General features: G+C 38.9%; 1 protein-coding gene across 2 annotated transcripts in view; it reads right to left on the bottom strand.

Annotated features, from left to right (window-relative positions):
* The window catches only part of GLRA2 (glycine receptor, alpha 2), a 133,615-nt gene extending 111,060 nt beyond the window's left edge, over window positions 1-22,555 (bottom strand). The window contains exons 1-3 of one of the 2 annotated variants that reach the window (XM_009873856.1): window positions 22,239-22,555; window positions 19,986-20,119; window positions 413-480 (exon numbers count right to left, since the gene is read on the bottom strand). In XM_009873856.1, the coding sequence (XP_009872158.1) occupies window positions 413-480; window positions 19,986-20,119; window positions 22,239-22,306 (270 nt within the window). In that variant the 5' untranslated portion in view covers window positions 22,307-22,555. Of the gene's footprint in view, window positions 1-248; window positions 317-412; window positions 481-19,985; window positions 20,120-22,238 lie in introns of both variants that reach the window. The other variant, XM_009873857.1, reaches the window with a different exon arrangement.
* Between the last annotated feature and the right edge of the window lie 136 nt (window positions 22,556-22,691).

Below are 22,691 nucleotides of genomic sequence, written 5' to 3'. Positions count from 1 at the left end.
GTTTGCTGCCATCACAGTCACTACAGACTGTGGTGTGGTCACCTCATATGTATGTTTAGACTTGGTAGTTGAGTTCAATAATTTGTATATCTCTTTTTATAGATATTTTCTATTCATTTTATTTTAAGTCAGCTGGTAGGTTTTTAGTAGCTTAATAACCTAGTAAATGTCCCCACGTCCTGAGCATCTCTATTCTACATCACATCCCACTCCTTCACAAGATGGCTTCAATGACCAGTCCCACTCACCATTGTAGTTTCTGCTATTGAACCAAAGCTGTTGATAAATATGTTGCAGGTAACATTTACAGGAGGACCTGCAAGTTGAACAATAAATAGAAAAATTGACAGGTTGTGTTCATGACATATGTTAAGTATTGTTGTTCTTTTGCCAATGGCATCGTAGCACTTACCATTGTGGTTTCTGTGACTGATCCAAAACTGTTGATAAAAATATTGCAAGTAACGTTTACTGGAGGACCTGTGGAATGCAATAAAAATGTTGCAATATACATTGAAACAAAAGCACAGATCCCTCAGCCTCCGTACAATCTGGTACAGATGTGGCTGAAAACAGGTAGAAAGTGAGTTTTCCCAAACAGATCATGTAAATATTGATCAACAGAAAAACATTATCAACTCTAATCTAATTAATCTAGTTTCATCGGAAGTTGTTACATAAATACACAGAACTACATCCTTGTGTTTAAGGATTTATGAGAAGAGTTGAGAGAGGGTATGAGCCTAACAGCTTTTTCTTTGTCCACAGTACCAATGTAGAACAGGCTGTAGCATTGCAACCACTTCTCTCTCCTTTCCTTCTCAGACTTCCACACTTATTCCACTCTGCATGCAGAGGCTTCTCACTGAAATTTCCAGTAAGGGCCACTTTTCACATTGATTGTAGTCCGGTTCAAAATGGACTTGGACAGTCAGCTCTTTGTGCACCTGATCTGGAGATGTCTGTCTTGCAATAAATAAATATTTTAACAATATCTGTTCTGGCTTAACACAGCTTTTGTTAAACAACTCTATGTAATCTTTTCCCTCCCACCTTTTTCCCCACTGTTCAGCAGTCACTGATGTGTAGCAGAATGAATGGGGACTTAATATTTAATTACTTGTCTATTAGCCTCCTACTTTTTTAGATCTGACAAAATAAAAAGGGCTTCTCAACTGAATCAAAAAGGATTAATGCTAAATGCCTGAACTTCAGCTACCCAAAAGTTTTGAGTATCAATTACATTCTTCTCTCTTTTCTCATTGCTATTTTTAATCACATATTTTTCCTTATATTAAAACATACAATGTCAGTGCACAAACTATATATACCTAGGTTTGTTTTCATATTTAGCTCTGAAGTTGCTTAGCAAAAGATGGAAACATTACTTTATATTTTTTTTGTAGAACTGAAAGATAAATAATGTGCCTAGTGAAATCCGTTGCACTATCAGATTCCTGAGCGCTTGACCACCTATCTTCAAGGAAACAAACAGCTTGGTTTGGGGAAGAAAATACACAGCACTAATATGCAGTTCTTCAGCTCAGTTTTTGCAACACTTGTTTTAAAGAAATAGTTAAATATTTGCTTAATATTTACTGCTGTAAATAGTCTGCTGCTCTCCCTCCATAGTATCATGTTTTTCTTTTTTACTTGATATTTGTACTAGCTGAACACCTTAACCAAAACATTTCTCCACATCTAAACAAACAGAATCACTGAATCACTGAAGTTGGAGGAAATCTCTGGAGATCACCCAGTTCCTCTAGCCCATCTAGTCCCAGAACAGGATCAGCTTGAACAAGGTACTCAGGATCATGCACCATCAGATTTTGAAAATACCCAGGCATAGAGACTCCACAGCTTCTCCGGGCAACTTGTGCCAGTGCTTGATGACTCTCACGAAAAAAGGCTTTTCTTACATTTAAGTGGAATGTCCTGTGTTTCAGTTTGTGCCCACTCCCTCTTCTCCTGTAACTGGGCACCACTGAGAAGAATCTTTACTTAACTCCCATCAGTTATTTATGCACATGAATAAGATTCCCATGGATAAGATCTTGAGGCTGAGCAGCCTCAGAAATCTCAGCCTCTTCTTGTATGACCCATCCATCAGTCCTTTAATCACCTTTGTGACCCTTTCCTTTACCCACATCAATAAGCCCACGTCTCTCTTATATTGAGGAGCCCAGAGACGGTCATGGCACTCCAGATGTGTTTCACTAGTGCTGAGCACCGTGAAGGATGCCCTCCCTCAAATTGCTGGCAATGCGCTGCCTAATGCAGCCAGGAAGGCTCTTGGCTGCCTTCCCTGCAAAGGCACATTGCTGGCTCATCTTCACCTTGGTGTCCACCAGGATCCTCATGGCCTTTTTGGCAAAATTGCATTCCAGATGGTCATCTCCCAGATTGTTCCTCTCCAGTTGCAGGACGGCATTTCCCTTTGCTGAATATAGTGATACTCTTGTTGACGCATTTTCTGTTAAGAGTGCACTCTATCCCATCATCCAGGTAATTAATGAAAATGTTAAACGGTATTAGTGCAGTATTGACCCTGCAGTACAAAAGTAGTGACTGGCCTCCAACTTGACTTTGTGCTGCTGATCACAACTGTTTAAGCATGGCAGTTGAGCTGGTTTGACATATGCATCACTGTTCACTTAGCTGTCTGTTCCAATAGTTTGTGGTGCATGTGGTGAGGGTGCCAAAAGCCTTGCTCAAGTACTGTTTAATACCATCATCAGTGATATAGACAGTGGGATCAAGTGAATCCCCAGTAAGTTTGCAGCTGACACCAAGCTGAGTGCTGTGGTTGACACACTTGAGGGATGGGATGTCATCCAGAGGGTGCTGGAAAAGCTTGAGAAGAGGAACTGTGAAATCTCATGAGGTTCAACAAGACCAACCAAAAGGTCTTGTATTCACCAGTATCAGTAAAATCTGGGGGATGAGGAAATTTAGAGCAGCCCTGCAGAAGAGGTCTTGGGAGTAATGGTGGATGAAAAACTGAATACGAGCCATCAGTGTGTCCTTGTAGTTCAGAAAGCCAGTCTCATCCTGGGCTGCATCAAAAGAAGCATGGCCAGCAGGTCAGGAGAGGTGATTCTCCCTCTCTACTCCACACTGGTGAGATCTTACCTGAGTACTGTGTTCAGCTCAGCAGTCCTCAGCACAAGAAAGACATGGACCTGTTAGAGTAGGTCCAGGGGAAAGCAACTAAAATGATCAGCGGGATGGAGCACCTCTCCTATGAAGAAAGGCTGAGAGAGTTGGGGTTGTTCAGTCTGGAAAAAAGGAGGCTCCAGAGAAACTTTATTGTGTCCTTTCAATATTTAAAGGGAGCTTATAAGAAAGATGTGGACAGACTTTTTAGCAGGTCCTATTGCAACAGAACAAGGTGTAATGGTTTTAAACTGAAAGAGGGTAGATTGAGATTAGATTTAAGGAAGAAATTCTTTACTGTGGGGGCAGTGTGACACTGGAACATGTTGCCCAGAGAGGTGGTAGAAGCCCCATGCTGGAAATATTCAAGCTCAGGTTGGACAGGGCCCTGAGTAACTTGATCAAGTTGAAGATGCTCGTTGCAGAGGGGTTGTACTAAGTAACCTTTAAATGTCCCTTCTAACCCAAACTGTTCCATGTTTATGATTCTATGATTTGGTAAATCTAAGCACTGTCAGAAAAAAATGGCCATGTTCTCTTCATCCTCAGAGTTTTTTGGAAAGAGCTTTATTGGTGAGATATCATCAACTGAATTTTTTTCTGATCATTTGCATCTGTTTATAAACTTCAAAAGCGTAATGCAAGATTTGCAACAAAATGAGAATAGAAGATACTTATTAGAGGATGTTAAAAATTAACAATTGATCAAATAATTTACAGATTAAGCTAGAAGTCCAATTTTCTCTTAAAGTCAGTCTGCTAGTGATAGGGATTCTAAATACGCATAGGAAACATAAGCCAAATAAAACAGATAAGGTAAAGATAACTAGCTGAGCACTGAAGTTCTCAATGCTTTTTTTTCTTTTTTTTGTAATTGATCTTTTTTTTCTGCTGTTGATATTCCAGCAGGGAAGCAGTGCTATACATCTCAAGGAAGTAGCACACTTTAAAGAGGGCACACAGTATCACTTTTCCCAGTGAAATATTTCACACACTCCATCCTGCAAGACTTTTTTAAAAATATATTCTTTTAAAATTAAACTATTAAACTTTTGTGAAGTATAGCCAAGATTTGAGAGTATAGCCTAAAACTCTTTAAAGGCAATGGAAACATTTAATTGAACTTCATTGTCTAAAATCTAAAAAGTGTTGATATTACCTCTAAAAATTAAGCAAAGTATACTATATAGTGAAATTCTTTCTTTCCCCCTAGTTTTCCTTTTGTCACCTCCAATGCAACAAGGTAATAGTCCATGTGTCTTTCAGGCACATTCAAGATAGCTAAAGTGATTTTTAAGTAATAAGGAAAATGTCTATTTCTTGAAAGGAATCGCAGAAAAAATAAAAAAAGCCAATACCAAACCAGGTAGTTAATGCTCAAATCCACCAGAAAGTAGATGTCTGGTATTCTTACAAACAGCTAAGAAATCGCTTCTGTTCCTTGCAACTCCCAACCCCTTGCTTCCCCAGAGGATCTGCTGCTAGTGCCGGTGGATGGGACTCTCTAGTACACTACCTTCTTGAAAAGCCCTGACATTATAATGTGTCATACACCTCCTGTGACTTCAGGGCACTTAGCACCTACAGAAAGTCCTCAGCACTCATCTGCTCACCTTATCCATAAAAAAGAGAAGAATATACCAAAAATTTCTCTGAATTTGCTGCTTCATATTCCTGTTGGTATAGTTCCTATACCAAAGGCAGCTTGACCTTGATGCTGTCTGGCTAGAGAATGGATTCCTTCCTTGTTAACTGTCAGAACAAGTGAATCATCCCAATGTGTGGGGAGGACCCTATATTGAGTGATGAGTGCTGGAAGATGCACAATGAGCCCTATCCAGCTGCTGAATATTCTCCAGTGTTAATAACACATGGCCCCAAAGCTTCCTTCAACTGGCAGGTTCTTGAGAAGATTTACTTGTACTCTTACCCTGGAGATCACCCTAATTGCAACTAATTGTATCTGTATTCTCATATCCATCCCAGCTCTGCGTTTTTGGTGTACAGTTTCCAGACTGCACCTGGCAGCCTTTTTCTTTTCACATTAATTTCAGCCATATATCTAAAATGTCCTCAGTGGGAATATTATAATCATACAAGAGATTTAAAATGGTACCTGCACACTTACCAATTTTCTTTGATATGTGTATTTATTAAGGGATTTTGTAAGGCAAACTAAAGTACTGAATGCACACACAGAGAACTATGCACAAAGCAGAGAGATGTGGAAGCAAAAATGAGAGATAATGAGGGAAAAACTGCCTCATGGAATGACAGTGAAAATATTGACAAGATATTCATAGATCTGGGATGAATCTTCTGTCTTTCTTTATCCATAGTACTTTTTGGTCTACCTTCTGATTTTGGCCCATGTGCAAGTGGAAAGAGCTTCCTCCTGCCATCTCAGATGGTTTGTTTTGTTCCTCATACAGGGAAGAAGGTTGAGCTCAACTGCACTTCTCCACATACCACAGAGACCAGACAAGCAACAGGACTCTTTGAAAAGAAAGAAATCAATCCTAACTGAGTGTGGGGATGGAGCAGGGATCCAGGAACAGCACCAAAGATCAAAGTGAGGGAACAGTGATCTGTAGCTCTGCTACCCTTCCATGCTCTCTTGGGATCTGTGTTACCAGGGCTGAGGTCAGCTTATGGGTCCTTTGTCCTGCTCTCACCCATGTTTTAGTCATCTCCCTCATCTGACCTTGGACATGAAATCCCTACTCCACAGACAGAAGGATGTTCAGTCCCTGGTCATCCCACCAGGGGAGGGTAGCAGAGCTTGTTGGAGATGATTTATTATTTGCCAGTTCTAGAGGTAGCTGGGGTTTTATTTCTCCTCAGCCAAGCTGAACAGCCTCCAATGTCCAGCATAGGACATATGAGACCTAAACCAGAGCCAGCCCCTATGGAGGGCTCTGCTTTCGCAGCTGCAGCACTACAGGTGCCTGAATTACCACTTCAAGAGGATGCCAATGCATCTCTCCATGGCCCTGCAGGTACATGACTATAAGTCAGACAGCAAGGCTGAACTACTGCTGGGACATCACAGCTGGCTATGGTCATTAGACAGGAGCAAGTTGTTTATCACACTAGCTTCCTCTCTGCTCAGAGTGTGGCAGGCAGGGTAAGGACTGGAGAAGTGCTACCAAAGGCAACTTAGACAATCCTGCAGCCAGGGAGCATGGGTATTAGGCCAGGGAGAGAAGGATAGCTTTGGTGTGTTAGAAGTTCTTCTGAACCATGGGGATCCTGCAGCTACTCCAGACACAGAACAGCTTGCTCACTTGTTTTCAAGGATCTCTGTAATGCATAGTCCAACCCCTGATGAGAAAATTACCACGATTTAGCAAATTGTGTAAGGTTCTAGTAAGAAAGCAGGAGGCAGAACACAGGTAGTCTTTATTGTAAGTACCTAGTTAAGCTTTCTCCCTTTTCCTGTCACTCCACCATTAGGCAAAACCAATATTTTCCTCCATTTAAACATCATCTCATTAAATTGTTAACAGCAAGGGAAGCTGTATATGTCACAGAAGGCAAAATTAATGACACTAGGACAACACAGTTACCCTAAGGCTTACAAACCAAGGTGACATTTCTTCCTGGGGAGTGATGCCTTTCATTTATGAAGTCGTCTTTCTGTGGGATTTCTGTGGAGTGTGTCACCCTGACTCCATAAGTATAATTATGACCAGTAAAAAGAATTCCTTCTTCTTTAGAAGTAGAATCACAGAATCATAGAAGGAACCTTAAAAGTCATCTAGTCCAGCCCCCCCTGCAGTGAGCAGGGACCTCTTTAACTAGATCAGGTTGCCCCATCAAGCCTGATCCTGAATGCCTCCAGGGACGGGACTCTAGCATCTCTCTGGACAACCTGTGCCAGTGTTTCACCACCCTCACAGTAAAGAACTTCTTCCTAAGTATTTTCCACAATCCTATGTACCACAGAAATTATTAAGTTTATGATAACAATTCTACATATTAAACAAAAAAGAACCAAAAAAAACCCCCCAAACACCAAAAAAGATCCACAAGGGTAGAGATCTCAGGAACCACTGAAATACAGTGATTGTATGGTACTTTGCACTGATGCAATTTGCTGGAAAAAAATCACATAAAGACAAAATTATTGTTCTGCTTCATCAAGCTAAAAACCAACATCCTCTGAAAGCTCATCTGTCATATATAATAACTTAGCTTGCTGAGAAAGCCATATCCCCTAGTGGGAATGTGGCAACAGTTTTGGGTGCTTGCTGTTGCATCCAAGACTCAGAATCATATTCTGTGATATCAATATACATTTATGATCTATAGTATAAAGTTAAGAGCCACAAATGCACCTACAGAGCAAGAGCAAGACCTGTAGAAATATTGAGATGTCTAAATATTTTTTAGGACTCTCATTCCCACTGATATCACTGAGCCCAAATACTACTGAATATCTGAAGAATATCCGTGAGCAACACTAGTTATGGCAATGGTATTTACAAACTGGAGACACAACACACCCTACCCAAAGCAGGTAAGAGGCAGAGGCAACACTGAATGGAATTAGCAGGAAAGCATTGCAGATAAAGTACAATTTTTTCCCTAGTTCCAGCTGCCTGTTTCCAGAAATGCATATGTAGACACACACAAATATAAACAAAAAAAATGGCATCAAGAGAGCACTTCTCCTACACCAAGATTTAAATTGGTTCACTTCACTTGGTTAACTTGAGAGAACAGCTGAGCAAAATTACAGCTTTATGACATGACTTGGATATAGAAAGGTCATGTGACATTCCGAGATTGAAAGCTCTTCTTCAGCAAAATACTACTGAGACTTTACAAGACAAATACTCCAGTGATTGTCAGATCCAGGTGATTGCAGAATGAGTCACAGAAAGAAAATATCTCTAGAGTAAGTATAGCAAAAGCCATCTCTCCCCTCTATATATACATTGACATAGTCTGAGGTCAAACAGTGAGTAATCAATTTTTGAGGTGGTACGTGAATTTTCAGCAACGGGACTATCGCTGAATGTAATGGCAGTTATGCTGGTAAAATCCTATCAACATGTCGCGGAAGGAGAATCCCTGCTAAGATGAAAGTTTTTATGCCTTAAAGGGCTTGTGAAAATTGTTGGATTGGCATGCTTCACATTTAGTGAATGCTTTTGTCCACAGGCCCAGCTCTGGAAGAAGAAGGTAAATCTTACGCTACAAAACCTCTTCAGTTTTACATTTGGCCTGACAGGATAGTCTATATGATGTGTTCACCCTTCCCTGACTCTTTCAGCTGAGGCTGATAACAGAAACATATATTACTGTCATCTCTGGGGTTCAGTGGGATATTTCCATATAGGTTATCTAATAGACACTGCACAAGAACAATTTTCAGGCACTATTTTATTTCACTCTACAAACCAGGAGCTCAGAAATGAAAAGCCCTTTAAACAGTTGACATGCTCCTGATTTCCCCGGCTAACCTGAGCTCGTCTACAAAGACTACATAGCCATAGCAGTCACAACAGATTGTATAAATGCACTGGAGCTGGCTTTCACGTAGGTAGTTTGAGGGCTGCTACTGATGTAGTCATGGCAGGCTGGAATTCACTGGAGGCCATTAACCTCAGGCACTATAGCTTGTGCTGAGCTCTGTATCGTCTCGGCGTGGTGCAGAGCACCTCTGAACAAATTACTTGAAAGCTAACTCAGATACTTCTGCACAAGCCTCAGTCACGCTTGTGACTGTGTACAGCCAGTCCCAAAGCTAAAGCCTTCTATGTGCAAACAACTCTGTGAAAATAAACCTGAAAAACAGTGAATCCAGAAACTTGCCATTGAAACTACAAGCTCACAGCGCAAAGCTACTTAGTACTTACATCAGCTTTGATAATGTTTTAATTATGTCCATCAAACTTTTTTCTTCTTTCTCTGAGCTCTCCACTCTTCTTTCCAACCTTTCCATTCCAAATCATGACAAGCGCCTCACTCCAAGGCATCTCTTTCTGAAGTCTTCCTTCGTCAATGTAATAAAGCAGTGGGCAGTATTTGGGAAAATGGAATTTTTTGCTTTTCTTATTAAAAGATCCAGACACCTATTTATTTTCTTATCACAAAACAGTGCTCACTGAAGTAAGCAAGTGAAAAGGTAGAGGTTCTTATGCTCACTGGGACCAGATAGCAGAGAGGGTCCTCACACCTGATTCTGAGAAACTGCTCAGTTGCTTTCTGTTAATGAAGACAGAGGTCTTCTCTGCTGGTTGGCATGCAAACTGCATAATGTATGTGGAGACCTGAGACACTCCTGAATGTGGTTAAATAAAAGATGATATTACGTCTCTAGTCATGAAATCTACACTCCGGCATACGGTCAGTCATACTCCTCCTGGGTAATCTTATTTTTAATAATGTTTTCTGAAGTCAGTGTAGCCAACTCGTTTACAAGACTGCATGGAACCACAAGATAAAAACTGTTCACTGAGAAGAGGAGGCAGGAAGGAAGATCTATTTAATGAAAAAAAAAGTATTAATAGTAATATTGAAATGTTGTCAGCCAGCCTAAGTTTCTGATTTCAGTCAGAAGGGACCTCTTCACTCTGGTGAGCATACACACCTCAGAACATTTATTTTAAAAAACTCACGATTGGTACTGTGTTTCTTACTCTCTAAATATTTCTTATTTTCATCCTTCTCTGTGATTCTGATCCTGTGCTGCAGAAGTTAATGTAAGTTTAGTTGTAAGCATCAATAGATACAGTCTCAAACAGGGCTTGGTCGATACCTCTCTCTGTGACCACTGAGATGTCTCAGAATCAATTTTAACTCCTTGTTTTATTCCTCTGAGCCTCAGACACTCACTTCGTTTCACAATTCTGCAAGTTTTTCCTTTAATGTCTCCATAGCATTCCTTGTTTTACTGTCAGAAGGTGTATGGAGGACTTGAAGAAAAAGAGCAGTTAGGGTGACTAACATTACTGAGCAGACATTGATTTATGGCTGCAAGGGAATTATACACCAAATGATACATGGGACACAGACGTACAATGAGATTTAGATGAATGGGAAGGCTCAGGCATAGGGACAAATGACAATAGAAATGGTCAGGAGCCGGTATAGATGGCAATCTCCAACTGGCCGGACACAAATCCATATACCCACCACATCTAGCATGAATAAAATAAATGTTTCCTTTTATTTTCAAACCTTTACCATTTTTTACCCCCCTATAGTTAAGCTCATTTCCACACAATATTACTCTGAAATAAATTTCTCTGTCCTGACTCTCAGCTCCAATGCTCCCATCCGCTGATCTGTTGCATGTTTAGCTCAGCTTCCTATCCCTCCCCTTCACACATCCTCCCTCCTTTTGGGAACCACCTATGTGGTCTCAACATCCTGAATACCAAAAAGGATCTGTCTGTTTACTGCAAGACATCCTTAAGGCACTTCTTGACTGTCTTTTGCCACCAATTTTTTCAGTCTCCAGCTCTTCCTATATATAAAATGGCTAGAAGAATGGGAGAGGGAATGAGAGCTCCTCAGCAGCCTAGAATGTAAGCACCTTATAAACTAACTGGCTTACTTTTTTTTTTCCAATATCAAATCAGCTCTTCAACACAGGAAGTTCACTGCATTGCTGCGAGGAGCATCACATGGTTTTCGCAGAGGCTCGGAGTTCTCTTGACGTAAAAGGTAGCCTTCTTCTGGTTCCTACCACCAACAGTCATGCTGAGTAGGAGTCTTCTACAAAGTCAGCCAAATGAGACTGTCTACATTGAGGACCTTATTTGCCTAAACTGAATCTGTGCCTAATTATTCATAAGTCAAAGTTTTTGTTTTATTTAGAACACAAAAAAAAGGTTAAAATCCATTTTTAACAGGTTGTGTGTGCTTTACGTCACACAAAACACACTTCAGAAGTGTGACAAAGCCAGAATTCTCAGGAGTGTGGAGCCAAAGAATGGTAAAATTATTCTCAGGAGTACAGAGTCAAAGAGCTGCAAAATTCTCCCAGTTTGATGATGGCCCCTATAACCAGACCATCCAAAGGCTTTTAACACCTCAAACTGCTCCATCTGATAGGATATCACTGGAAAGGAAAAATGCTGCAGTCTGAAACTCTTATGTGGAGTGGCTACATCTTCATTTTGGTTTTGCATGGGAGAGAGTGTATGCACTTATGCATAGGGAACAGGCTACAGGACTTTTTACATGCACTTCTGATTTGGCCCCATGCATGCAATTTCCATACATCTCTTCAATAACTGTTTTAAATTTTAGTGTGAGTGTTTACAGCAGCATTTCAGCCAACATGTTGGTGTTATTTATTATTTAGGGCTAATTCTTTATTAGACATAATAAATAGCACAAGAAGAAAAAGCAATCTTGATAAGACAGTTTTATAGCATAAGACAGAGACAGAAAGCATACATTTGGAATGTAGTCGTTAGAGGCAGCCTAGCACAATGAGTATCGATCTGGTAAATTTTAATCCTAGATTTTCCCTGACTAACTATGCTGGTTTAAGGAAAGCATTTAGCCTCTTTCCCAAGTACAAAAGCAAGGGAGATGGCCTATAGTTATGTTTTTGGGTTGAAGGAGAAATTAGTTTCTTCATGCTGTGTGTATCCATTATCAGTTACTATTGTTAAGGGGAAAGTCCCCACAACTCAGCTAGCTGCAGATGTGACCAGTTGCTTCCATGCAGTCCTGGGCTTTGAAGGCACAAAAGCACACAGGCAGTGGTTATTAACTTTCAGAGGAGAGCATCATATTGCTACTGTGTTTCCCTGGACAGCCCACTGTTTGCTATAGCAAATAAAATCTCAGCCCTGTTATAGGTAGAAGGAGTTTCAGTGTCTGATGTTTCCATCCATAACATCCAGGCTCTTGTGGAGGAACCCTAAGAGCCTCATATAGCCCATGGGCAGAGCATGATGCTTCATCACAGTGGAGCACCATTGCAAAGAGTAACTAATTTGCAGTGGGCCCTTTGGGGGCCCTTTAAAACCCTACTTCTCAACAAGGCTGAGGTACCTCATTCAGGATCTACTCCTCCGACCTTTCTCCACCAAGCCAACACATACAACCTTACTTTGAAAAATCAATGAAGCATTTCATTCTTTCCTTCCAAAACACAGCTAGTTTTGTAGCCAATAACAAAACGTTAAGTGATTTCTTGCAGAAAGAGCCCTTTCTAGGACAACCTACTGAAACCATCAAGTTGTGCAGGAAAGCACTTAGGATACAACATCTGGAGAGAGAGAAAGTGCACTCACGCATGCTTGTATCTTAGTGGTCAGGCCAATTACCAGGAAGAGTGATAGAAGTGCCGGCTCTCAATCCCTGTCCTTACAATATTTTCTGTAACAGTTACTTCAGCTGCCCCTAAGATGTAATGGCCACAACAGTCACTTCTGTGCATCACATCAAAATGGTCAAGAGTAAAGGCTCTCTGCTTTCAGACAAGCAGCTACATTGCAAGGTTGAAAAGCTGTCTTCCTCTTGTATTTTCTCTCCACCTTAGTCAAGTCTTAAATCTTTGCTGCAAAAAGCACCACTCAGAATCATTTATTGGATCAGATACTAAACCATTTAATCTGAAGGGAAGCTGGACCAAAATCTTCCGTGTATAGTAGAGGGAAGCAGGCCACCCATAGGCAGTGTTTTATGCTTATGGGGTTTTTTAAGTGATCACAGTTCCACTCTGCCTGAGAGGAAACCCTTTCCTGTGGGATATAAAATTTGATATATCTAGTCCCTACAGGGAGATGGAGGTGGAGCAGCGCCTCATCAGAGAACCTGGATTTGGCTCAGAAGAAAGTTGGGTGCTAAGCAAGGCAGCCTGGGCACACTCAGGAGCAGAATTGAGTGAATCTAGGGAAACTTAAAACAGTAATGCAATGACAGCAGGTTACACAGCAGGTGGATCAGGGTCTTCCAGGTGGTTTTGTTCACTTTGTTTGTTTGTGGACTTATATTCCAGCTAAGTCCTGTTTTAAAAACTTCCTTATTTAATTGTCTCATGAAGCCATTATCCTTCCACCCTTCCCAGCTGCTGACGTGTAGCTGAGGCATGAGGAGTAATCTATGTGTCTTCATGCCCTTGCAATACTTGAGGATTGGTAGTAGACGGCACAGTTCAGATAAGCCACTAGGCTACTCTGATTTATCCCTTATACTTGGGGAGTGCTACTTCTTTCTCATGAACTGTACTGCTCAGATCTTGCATAGTTTTCAGAATAAGAGATTTAATATTTCTGTAAATTTTTAATTTTGGCTGTGGACTTGGTGTTATTACATTGACAGGTCACTAATTTTGCCAGACATGGTGCACCCTTCATCTCAGAGGTGTCAGACCCTGTACTACCTTATTAGCATGATTTGAGGGGCTCCTCTCTGCAGACTGTTAAAGTTACTCATTTTTGTGAAATACTCTGAAATGCATATTTGGAAGATGAACCACCAAACATCCATTTTCTGATGACTTAATCAGAGATATATATTCATATTTCCAGTGAGGAAAAAAAAAAAGATAATGAATCTGTCTGATAAAAATGCGTATTTCTGTTTTATGTGTACTTATTCATGGTTACTATATCACTGTATGTAATAGATGAGGCTTATGAGTGTGAATATTTGTAGTAAATTACGTTTACATGTTTTTATATATAATTGCATATAATTTATATATAATTGCATGTCTTCTAAGACAGCCAAAACACAATGTTTAATGAGTGACCCAAAGGCATTGGCTTCAACGATATAGAAAATTTAAATCTAAACATGACATTGGATGTGATAAAAAATAATACAATTAAAGCAGAACATGATCAAAACAGTGGTGTCTCCTGCTTTGATATCGGAGGTTTTTGGCTCTGCTTTGACATTTGTTTTTCATAAATTCCCTTGGTGGTTTATGCAGCAGCAGACCAATACTCCATGACAACAGCCAAATCCATTGATATCTCTTAATTAAATCATTGGCTCTGAATAAAGGCAACACATGAAGATGATACATACCACTGTGGCTACTTTTTTAAATATAAAAGACAAGCACAGACAGATCCTCAGTTTGGATGCTGGGCAGCACGGGTTAGCTTGTGCTTTACACTGCTGCATGCTCCCAGCCTCTCTGACTTGCTTTGGAAGGAGCTGGCTGCAGAGAGCTCAGAAAGAGATCCAAGGAATAAGCAAACAGCAAAGCACCATCAATAATCAGGGGGCTGCTTGAGCTTACTGTCTGGTTCCATTTGTCTAGAAGCCTAGACATAACCGAAGTAGCCATGCAACACCTCTAGTCCACCCATGTTCTGCAAAAAAACCCTTGATATTAAAGAAAGAGGGGAAGAAGGACACATTCCATAGGCCACTTTACCAGCAGTTCTAAAAGAAGCACAATTAAAAGGATCCTTGTGTAACTGCAGTAAAAACATTTCTGCATGAAAACATGCATACCTAGGGCAGGGACTGAACATCATTTCCTTAGCTGCATTTTTGTCATTGAAGAAAAATAAAGCAAACTCAAACAAACCAACTGCCCTGTGGGTACGGATCCTTGTGCAGCATCTAACTGTGCAGTGAAATATGTATACACAGCTTCATTTGAAAACAGCATCAAATTGTAGATGTGTTTCAAGGCAGAAAGCAAACCAGAAGCCTGCATCCCTAGTAATTCTAGTGATTCTTGCACATCTCAAGCAACTTGTATTTAGGAAGTGCAACGCCCTTACCACATCCAAAAACTGGCAAGGAAGCCTCCCTTCTCCTACAATGAACCTTCAGCCCATGTCCTACAGTGTGAGTGCCCACTTCCATACTATATTATCTCATGCCTGAATGGAATTTAGGTCTCTGATGGACATGGCACTTTGAGCCTTTGAATTGTGTGAAAAATAGCCCGGTGTGGGTTACTCACTGCATCTGACTTCACGGCCAGTAGTTTTTAGCAACTGACGACTGGCTTTGGGAAGGTTGTCAGCCACTGGAGAACAAATCACTGCAATGCAGCCTATTTTGAGGATGCTTTTCTACTTTTATATGTTTTTACAGGTTGATTTTCCAATAGATATTTATTATGAAGTTCCATGTCCAGATGAAGGTTGACTTTTGCAGATAGTTCCTATTCTTAGCCCATGCATAGAAGCTGCTTTTCTTTATTAAGCCCAGTGCCATTGATTTCACTCTTAAATGCCATTTGATGGTTTCCATTCATGCTTTTTCAAGTGTTTCATTACTGGCCAACTCAGGGGCCAAATAAGTAAGCAATGGGCTTGAACATATGGGAAAAAGTGACCCTTGCTGCCAAGGAGTTAAAGTATTAAAGTGCATAAGCCATTTCCTGTAACAGTTGTCAAGCTAATTTTGAGTAAATTACTTAGTCCGTGTGTTTACTGTTCATATAAACCCACTGACTCCGCATGAAAATTACATTACACTGCTGTAATCACAGACTAGTCTTTTGCAACTATAGGCACTACACCCCAAAACTGCATCCCTCTAACAAGACTTCTCTGAGTTCGGAAACAGTAGCTTCTGAACAAGTTAATTCATGTTGCATTGCACCATCCAGTGATGAGAGTAACTGTTGCTCCATGCTTACATGTAGCTCCACAAAACCCAGAATATTCTTTAGTAAATAATGACGTAATGGAAAAGAATGCACTTAACACAGAATGAAATTCAATACAAGAGAAAACCATTATCATCACCATTGCAAACGTTTTCCACACCAAAAGATAATACACTTCTGGAGCTCTTGGTAACAAACTTCCCTTCTCTCCACTCAGTGCATGACAGCCAGTCTACTACCTAAAGTATTTGACATAAAGGACAAAGCAGTGCCTGTAGATAAGCATTTTCCTTTAGCTCATCATTTCTAGCTTATGTTTAGATTTTAAGTGGGTATAGAACAGAAAGGTGTTAAAAAGTGCAAATAATTTAGTAACCTGTAAATGTCAACACTTGCTAGGAAATTTTAAAATCAGGCTGACTTTCCATTAGTGCCATGTTACATATTGTGATTAAGTTGTAGATTGATCCTTGGTATCATGGTACAGTGCACAGTGCTCTTGGAAGAGCCTGAGCCAAATATTCGTTAACCTAAGATACCACTTCACTATCCCTGATTTCTGCCAGTAAGAAAGTAAATTCTTGTCTAGTGTTACGAGACGTGCCCTACACTGCTATTTCCGGTTTTGTTGAGGAAAGCAAAGTGAGCAGTGAAGAAAGTAAAAGGCATCACTCCTATTTGTTGATGTTGCTTTTTACCATTAAAAATGTATAATATTAATATCAATTAGGTAGAAAGTACATTGTGCAGGTACCACTTTTTGTTATTTTACAGAAACCATGCTCAACTGATGTTATAATGGAAGAAGAAACAAGTTAACTCATAGGACCATGAGCATATGTCTGCTGTCAACAGAAAGACTCTCAGGGATTTCAATTAGTATTAGATTGCAGTCTTCATGTTTACATTTAAAAGTATTCCCCTCTGTGTCCTTACACAAATTATTAGCTTATTCAAATTCAAAAGATAAGTGTAAGATTAAAAAGTATGCATTAAATAGCGGACAGACAGTGACTAAAGTAAGGCAATTTTGAGATCTGTCACTCTGGCACTTCTCTCTGGCTGTTTACTGGGGGGGACAATCCATCTTAGTGCCTGGTCATTTTGTATCCAATCACTTCATGTGTCAAAGAGAACCAGAAATCTGCTCCTCCATTTTCAAATGATTGTATAAGACAGAAAGATAAGGGGGAAAAAAAAAAAAAGGGTCTTTCAGTATAAAGTACTTCTGTAAAAAAACAACCAAACAACCAAACAAAACAAAAATCCTCTGTTGTCGATATCTAGATATTTATATATTCACCTGTTGCTCTCCCTCTATCTTCCTCAATTTTCTAATTCACCACAGCAAGTTAGGGAAAAGTAATAACTAATGATGAAATGCTTTATCTGGATAGTACATGTTCCAGTAAGTAGCATTTTTCTCTCTCTTTACAACACATAGTCTTTATTCCACAAATTAATCAAACAGCTTCTGTTTTCCAGTAATTCAGACTAGTCATAAAGGTATCTTTAATTATGGCATAATCAGTGGTATAAGATAAATGGGTTCTACTTGGTTGCCTTTCCAGGAAATCAGACTTTTCTGGCACTTTAAAATGCCTACAATGGACTCAGAGTAAGCTATGTAACTGGCCTAAAGCATAAAATGTATTTGATGAAACGTAGGAAACAAGTATTAACCCCAGACTACATGCAAAGCCAGATAGCAGATCCCTAGTTTAAACCATTGTTCCTGCAGACCTCTTTTATGCTTAAAAGTTCTTGCCTTAAAATACAAAATATATTATAAATTAGGTAATCATTCAATATTTCATACACATAGCCAGTTATATGATTTAGAATATGAGTATTGTACAATTGCCCATCTTCCCCAAAAGATCTCATACAGACCAACCAACTATAGGAACTGAAACAAATTGTATTATAGTCACAATAAAGACTCAGTACAAAAAAATCTTTATAATATGTAAATCCATGTAAGATAAATCTATTTTGACCTCTTTGCAGCTGTACTTCTTATTCTTTAAAAGGAAAAAATATGCACAATAAGTAACAATAAGCATTTTGAATTTTTTGTAAAAATTAACATGATTTGGACAAGTAGAACATGAGTATGCTAATAAAAACGGTTATCAGCTGACAAGGTTTTGAATAGTGACATGCAGTTCAAAACTGCATGGCAACTCTCTAGTTATGAACCCTGAGATACAAAATGCCCTTTAAAGAAACAGCAAAGAACAAGAAAACTTTCCAGACCCTTCACCAGAAGACTAAGATCTACAGGAGAGCTCAGAGACATAAAGCTATGAAAAAATGCTAAAGATCTGTTTACCAGTTCAAACTGCTACCAAGTACCATCCTGCTCTGGGAAATGACTTAATAAAAACCCAAAAAAATCAAAAATTAGAAATGGCAGTTTCTTCGCCATTAAGGGTTGGTAGATGTCATCATGCCGCAGCTTCACTTTGGGAACACAAAAAAATCATGGGACCTAGAGGATCAAACAGCTCAGCATGGTCTGTATTGTGTCCACAGTGCCTGCTTCACTTGCTTCAGCATGAGGGAAGCAAAGGTGTTAATCTCTCTCCTCTTGTGTTTTTCATGAAATGGTTTTAGACATGTACTGGGGAGAAATAAAGAGCTGTCTTTAAGTTGTCCTATGTACAGGGACTGCTAGTATTCATAATTTTATCTGAGCTACAAGTAGAAGCTTTCTTTTTAGTGTCCTTCCCATATAACAGGCAGGAATAACTTCTTAACAATTGCTACCTTACTCAGTTCAGGCAATTTCTACTCGTATTTGCATTCTTTAAAACTTCACTGATACTCATCAAATGCAAAAACAAATGTGAGAGTTTAATGAAATATTCCCGTTCGGTCCCCGTGTGTTGCCTGCTCTAGTCGACAGGTGGTGTCCCTGGCGGCACGGAGGCTGGATTAAAATGATCTCTAAGGTCCCTTCCAGCTTAGGCTATTCTATGATTCTATGATTCTATGATTCTATGATTCTATGATTACTTGCTACAAGGTAATGTGGACTCAAGTTTGGGAACTCAATAAATACTTAAAAAATTATTCTGAAATTAAAACTTGATTTCCCCTACCAGATTTTTTTTAACTTGTCAGATTTCAAAACTTTGGATCTGAAAACAATACTAGGTTCCTCCTCACTCAGGCAGAGGAAGCAGTCAAAAAAGGCACTTTGTTCCAAATCTTGTAATTTGCACACGTGGAACAGAGAGACGAAACTGATCTTTGATCTAAATTTAATTAAACACTTTTCTCATTGACATGTGAGCTTCTTCTTTCCTAACAGCCAATAGATATGAATGCAAATATACATTGGCATCAGATTTGTTAAGGAAGGAAGCATTTTATCAGTTTTCAGAGTAAAGTCACATTCTAAACTCTAAATTGGCACCGAAGAACCAGTTTTGGTGGAATTATAGGGCTCTCCGTAAACGCTAAATATTTGCAGTGAAAACTTAATCTCCCAACTCCATTCATTCAAAGCTACGAGACATCTGTGCTCACTTCCATAGGGATTTACACATCTACAACAAGAAAAACTTGCTGTGAATAGCAGCAGTTGCAAAAGAAGTCTTCAGTCCACAGTCCTCTTTGTGCAGGAATGACGGTGGTGACTCCACAACTAAGAACAAATCTTGGAAGAAAAGGTAGGGAGGGAAGTAATGAAATTGATAAAGACAACACTGTTTTTCAATTTTGTAGGGATCCTGAGAAATTGCTTCTTATCATCCAGTCAACATTCACAGGCTAAAATCTTCTGTGTGCGTACCCTGAGTCCTATCTCCCTACTTTGGGGATGAAGGTTTTACTTTCTTCAAGTTGAATGAAAGCAAAGACCTTTTCTTCAGACATTGTTATGGAGAAGACAACAGCTCAGCACAGAAATTTTAAAGATATTGTCTTCATGTCTTAAAAAAATCAGGAACAAGTCATCTCAACCGGTTTTAATGTGTAACCTGGAATCCCATTTGTTACATGGAATTAGTAAGGTCTTCAGAAGCATCATCCGACAGCTAAACATTGCTGTCATGTGAAAAGAATGTTTTCAAGCTCTGGACCATTATTACCTACACTGCTATCCTAGTGTTCCCCATAGACATACTGAACTCCATGACATTATCACACTGGAAAATTGAAGCTATTAAGAGTATTGGAACCCAGAAGCAAAAGCCTTGAACCTATAATTTGTCCAAAATATATTTGATTAATTAATCAGAAGACTTAAAAAACTTACCTTTAAAATTTGGTCTGATTCTAGCATCATACCCCGATGTCCTTCCCATCAATTTGTCCAAAAAATCTGAAGGAGACAGGGTCTGTGAGGGGGATTTTCCAGATCTTGAATCATGTTCTTTACAGAAAGTCGTCCTAAATAAATTATTAGCCACCATTAGCTACTATTTAGCTTGTATTGTATTCAAGTCAAGGAGAAATTGTATCACTAAATAAAATTGTCTCTATTAATTGAGTGTAGTATTTAATATTTTTAGAGGACAATATAGTCTATTTTTCATCTGACAACTTTATTCTAGAAATAAAAGTGAGCTTAAGGTAGTATGCATGGACACAATTTGCTATTCAGGAAAACCCCTTACCTTTAAAAATAAATTCATTACAGCTTAAAGACTTCAGAATATTCAATTTACTCTTCAACTTAATGTGTAGAATAATCTGACAGAGACTTTGGTATCCTATTTTTTATCATTGATTTAATTACATGTATGCTGTTAAAACTATATAGAGCTGGTAACACTCACCAAGCAACACTGAAAAATATTGACTCAGTTACTGTCGGGAAGGATACAGATGCAAAAAAACACGTTTTTTACACATGCTACCCAACAAAGATTTAAATCATGCTAGCAAATATCTGGATTCTTCCCCAACACAGCAAAATTAGTTTCAGAATCAGTCATATCTAAGGGGCTTTTTACCAATGAACATTGAGTAATAAAATTTATCAGCTTTATCACCAGCTGGTATTTGTATGCAAGCTCTTGGAACACATTTCTGTTTTCAAGATTTAAGAGCAAACTTCTAGTACCTTATCATGCATACTAAATACTGTGTACAGAGCATATTGCATATTGCAAGCACATTATATATTGCAGAGAAAAAGACTTTACGAGTTTCCCATAGTTTTTCCCTAGGTGAAAAGAAACTAGAATGAAATGGTCATATTTGGTGTGTAGGGACATAGATTTCATCATAAAACATTATCTTTGCTCTTAAATAATGAATTTCATTGTATCTATGTTTCAACATAATATTTGAGCCATATTAAAAGTAATCCTGTGACTGTGTCTTTTTAACCACTCTCTGTTTATATATTTGCCCAGAGGGAATCACTCAATTTCAGGAGTGTTTTGGGGTTTTTTTTGGTGCATCTATACACAATTATAAACAAATTAGGTATATGTATGAGCACTTGAAATGAGAAAAAAAATATCAAATCATTTAGCCCTTTGCAAGAGCACAGAATTCTTAAAAGGCACAGTGATAGTAAATTCTCGTGGTGTGATTCCCCACATTTTTTCAGGTTCCATGTACAGGGCGGTTGCTTCTTTTTGCTTTTGTCAATGACATGGTAACATTACAAAATACCTTTAAATTTTAATACGTAATAGGTGATATGTAAACACTGAAAACATTCCACTGAGATAATAAAAACTGGAAAATTAATCCAGTGCACCTATTTGGGATATCCCTACCTAAATTACTTCTGTTTTTCATTCAGAGCTCACTAGTTATGAGTTGCGTACTGATCCCAGACTCATGAATAGAAACACAATTTCACTCCATCAGTGTCTATATACCTCATTACTCATATAAAAAGACTTTATATGTGTACATGCAGATATACGATAGCGTAGAGTATAATGGTGAATCTCAGCTAAAATGGTGTTTTGGTTAATAAGACTGACCTGTTTGCTTTGTACTGCAAAAAGTCAATAGCTGAAGCAAAAGCTCATGAAATGTTAAAAAATAAAATCACAAAAAACAGTCATATGTGCTGATACTTTAAATGAACACAATACTTGTCTGATTCAGGGTTTTCCCAAAATCAGAGGACTGGTTCTCTGATTGCAAATAACTACATCTCTGGGAAAACTGATTCAATCATTTCCAAAGCTTGAAGAGGAGGGAACCAAAGCAACTTCCTAAACAACCTCTGGTGGGAGCAAAGAATTTGTATTTTGGAAGAAAAACTGAAAAAAAAATGTTTTTAGCTATATTGATACTCATTCAAAAAGCATATCTCTGAATCTGAGAAAAGGAAAACAGATTACCCAAACTTGAGAATATATTTTGTGTGTTTGTTACCAAGCAACGAGTCTCCGAGTGTAAAAGGGATAGCCTATACAGAATGAACATGAAATATTCTCAAACACAGCAAACAAACTAGGATTATGTGACATAGTATCTTTATAGTTATGATTTCCACAACCTTTTGACAAAAATCACCACATAGAGTTGTATCACCTACCTGAAGTGGCTTGTCTCTAAGAAAAATGCAAACAAGGTTGTCAAAATTTTCACTAGCTGCCGGTTCATTCCTCCTGCTTTCTGTGATGATTTGGAAAATATCCCAGAAATGATTCCAGAGGGATGCAGGGAAAAAGTAAGCTGATGCTGCCTAGATTCCCAAATTCAGCAATAATTTGATTTTCTTGACAAGCAGGAAGAGAAGGTCTGGATCTCTACAAAGTAGGAGTAAAAAAGAAGTGCCAGTCCTTGGAATCATGGTCAGGTCAAGCCTAGGCTCATTTCCAGCAGCCAGCATGAAAGAGACAAAGCATCAGATCTGGTCTTGCTTTTGGTGATAGAGTGAAAAGAAAAAAAAAAAAAAAAAAGAAAGAAAGAAAGAAAAGAATAAAGAAGAAAGAAAAACGAGAAAGAAGAGGAAACCCAACTATGCGAGGAGCATCACACAAAAGGG

Source organism: Apaloderma vittatum, unplaced genomic scaffold (genome assembly GCF_000703405.1).
Source record: "Apaloderma vittatum isolate BGI_N311 unplaced genomic scaffold, ASM70340v1 scaffold7287, whole genome shotgun sequence".
Lineage (NCBI taxonomy): Eukaryota > Metazoa > Chordata > Aves > Trogoniformes > Trogonidae > Apaloderma > Apaloderma vittatum.
Note: the sequence above shows the minus strand (reverse complement) of the source record. Positions and strands in the feature narration are given on the sequence as shown.